Here is a 2,155-nt window from a genome sequence, read left to right as displayed (position 1 = left end):
CCCCCCGACGGCCTCATGGGGGGAGAGCTGGGTGACCCCACTGGCCCCAGCCCTTCGGGGCACACAGAGCCCCCCTCCGCCACTCAGCCCTCCCCACTGCCTCAGTTTCCCCACTGGGGCACCCAAAGGCCCCCCTGGGGCAATGGGGGAAGCCAAGTTCCCCTTGCGTTTGGCTGCATTTTGACATGGGGCCCGTCCCAGCCCCCTCATGCCGTGGCTGGGAGCCTGCAGGGCCACAGGACCACCATCCTCGAGCCCAAAAGCAGCCGGCTCATCCCGACCCCCTCCAGCGCCCACGTGCTCGCAGGGGCATGGAGACCTCCCCGAGGTGAGTGGGAGCCGGCCACCCTGCCAGCACCACACACCCCCTGCTTGCCCCGAACCCCAGATGTGTCACAAGCATTAATTTAATCTCCCGCCTGCCCTAATTTACAGGGAGAGCATGGTTAAGGGGGTTGACCAAGGTCCCGGAGGAGCGTGGCTAAGGGGGTTGACCAAGGTCCCTGAGCTGGGCAGTGGCAGAGGACGGTGTGCCACCTACACGGCCTGGCCCTGCTGCACTCCAGCCCCTCTCCTTCCCCTCCAGCCCATGAAACCATCGTCCTGTGCCAGCACTGGATGGTCATGGGAGCCGGGAGAGCCCGAGATGTAGAGGGCGGAAAGGGAAATGAGGCAGGGGGTGGGAGGGAGCCGGGTCTGCAGCCCCGAGCGGCAGAGCTTTACCTTCACCGCGTACTCCTTGTTGGTGATGAGGTTAACGCAGGATTGGACTCTGGCATGGGCCCCTTCTCCCAGCACCTCCTCCTGCAGCTGGTAAACATCTGGCAGGGGAGAGGTCGCCTGAGCCACCGGCCCCACCGCAGCGTGGGACACCATGGCTGTCCCTTCTCCCTGGGCTGTCCCCAAGCCTGGGGACGCCAGGAGGGCCCCAGCCCTGCCCCAGGCCGGGGGGGGACCGCTGGGGTCACTGGGCAGCCCCGCTCACCTTCGAACCTGCCGGAGAAGCTGTCGGTGGCTCTGCAGCGCTTCTTCTTCTTGTTCCTTTTCTTGGCGTCGGGGATATCGATGGGTTGACTTGAAGGCATGTCTGCACCGGAGCAAAGCCACCAGCGTGAGTCACCCCCATCTGCCCCACGCTCCCCCAGCATCGCCAGCCAGGGGGAAGCCCCCCAAAGCCTTCAGGGTAACACAAAGGGCCAACATCCCAGGGGTGAGGATGGGAGGAGCCCCCCTGGGACGCAGCCCCGCAGGAGGGCACCCACAGCACCCGCAGCTCACCAGGACGGGGCGGGCACTCGAAGTTGAAGACAGGCTCCAGGTGGTTGGACTGGTCGAACTCCAGGTTGAAGGGGTTTTGTCCCTGTGGGGGCCAAGAACTGGAGTGGGACGGCAGCCGCCAGATTGGCCGCCACTGGCCGCCCGGTACAGAGCCCAGCATGCTCCTGGTCTTGGCATACTCTGCTCACCCACCCCACCGGTGCAGGACACCAGCTCACGGTGCTGCTGCCAGAGGGACGCGGCAGAGCCATGGGAGGAGAAGGAGGAGAGAAGGAAGGGTTTGACCACATCTCCTGATGGGGATGGTGCTGCGGGGTCATGCCTCCACGCCAGCAGCCCCAGGCCAGCACGCGGGGGATGATGAGAGGAGCCAGGGCTGCCCGCACCAACCCAACCCCAAATCTCCACCCAGACTTGAACTACAGTGAGGGGGGAGGAAAAAAAAGCCACGGGGCAGGACGGGCTCCAGAGCCACCGTGCTGCGACCTCCTGGCTCCCCGCAAGGTGACAGTGGGCTGGAGCCCGCTCAGCCCCGCACCGGTGAACGTTGTGCCCACCGGGCTGCCAGACACCTGTGACCTGGCAGGATCAGGCCCCACCCCAAACCCTCCCTGCACCCCAGACTGGCAAAGGGCATGGGAACCGCTGCCTCCCCCACCCCAAACCCCGGTGGCTCCGGTCCCAGCACCCCGAAGGGGACATGGGAACCCTCTGCCCCCTGCTCCCCTGAGCCGCTCCACCATGGGACGGTGCAGCGCCGGGGGTGCCCGGCTGGGGTGGTGAAAGGGCCCCATCCTCTCCAGGGTTACGAAATCTGTTTGGGTGGAGGTGGCGGCTCTCGGCGGCGGTCCCCAACCCCGCCCGGGGCCCCCGTGCC

The 2,155-nt window shown here is 66.5% G+C and overlaps 1 protein-coding gene across 1 annotated transcript in view; it reads right to left on the bottom strand.

Annotated features, from left to right (window-relative positions):
* The window catches only part of MKNK2 (MAP kinase interacting serine/threonine kinase 2), a 7,103-nt gene extending 5,599 nt beyond the window's left edge, over positions 1 to 1,504 (bottom strand). Inside the window, exons 1-3 of the mRNA XM_019473558.1 lie at positions 1,279 to 1,504; positions 986 to 1,087; positions 648 to 821 (exon numbers count right to left, since the gene is read on the bottom strand). Coding sequence (XP_019329103.1) covers positions 648 to 821; positions 986 to 1,087; positions 1,279 to 1,438 — 436 coding nt within the window. The 5' untranslated portion in view covers positions 1,439 to 1,504. The remainder of the gene's footprint in view (positions 1 to 647; positions 822 to 985; positions 1,088 to 1,278) is intronic.
* Positions 1,505 to 2,155: the final 651 nt, after the last annotated feature.

The sequence above is a fragment of the Aptenodytes forsteri genome, unplaced genomic scaffold, assembly GCF_000699145.1.
Source record: "Aptenodytes forsteri isolate BGI_AS27 unplaced genomic scaffold, ASM69914v1 Scaffold391, whole genome shotgun sequence".
Classification (NCBI taxonomy): Eukaryota; Metazoa; Chordata; class Aves; order Sphenisciformes; family Spheniscidae; genus Aptenodytes; species Aptenodytes forsteri.
This window is presented reverse-complemented; position numbering and strand designations above follow the sequence as displayed.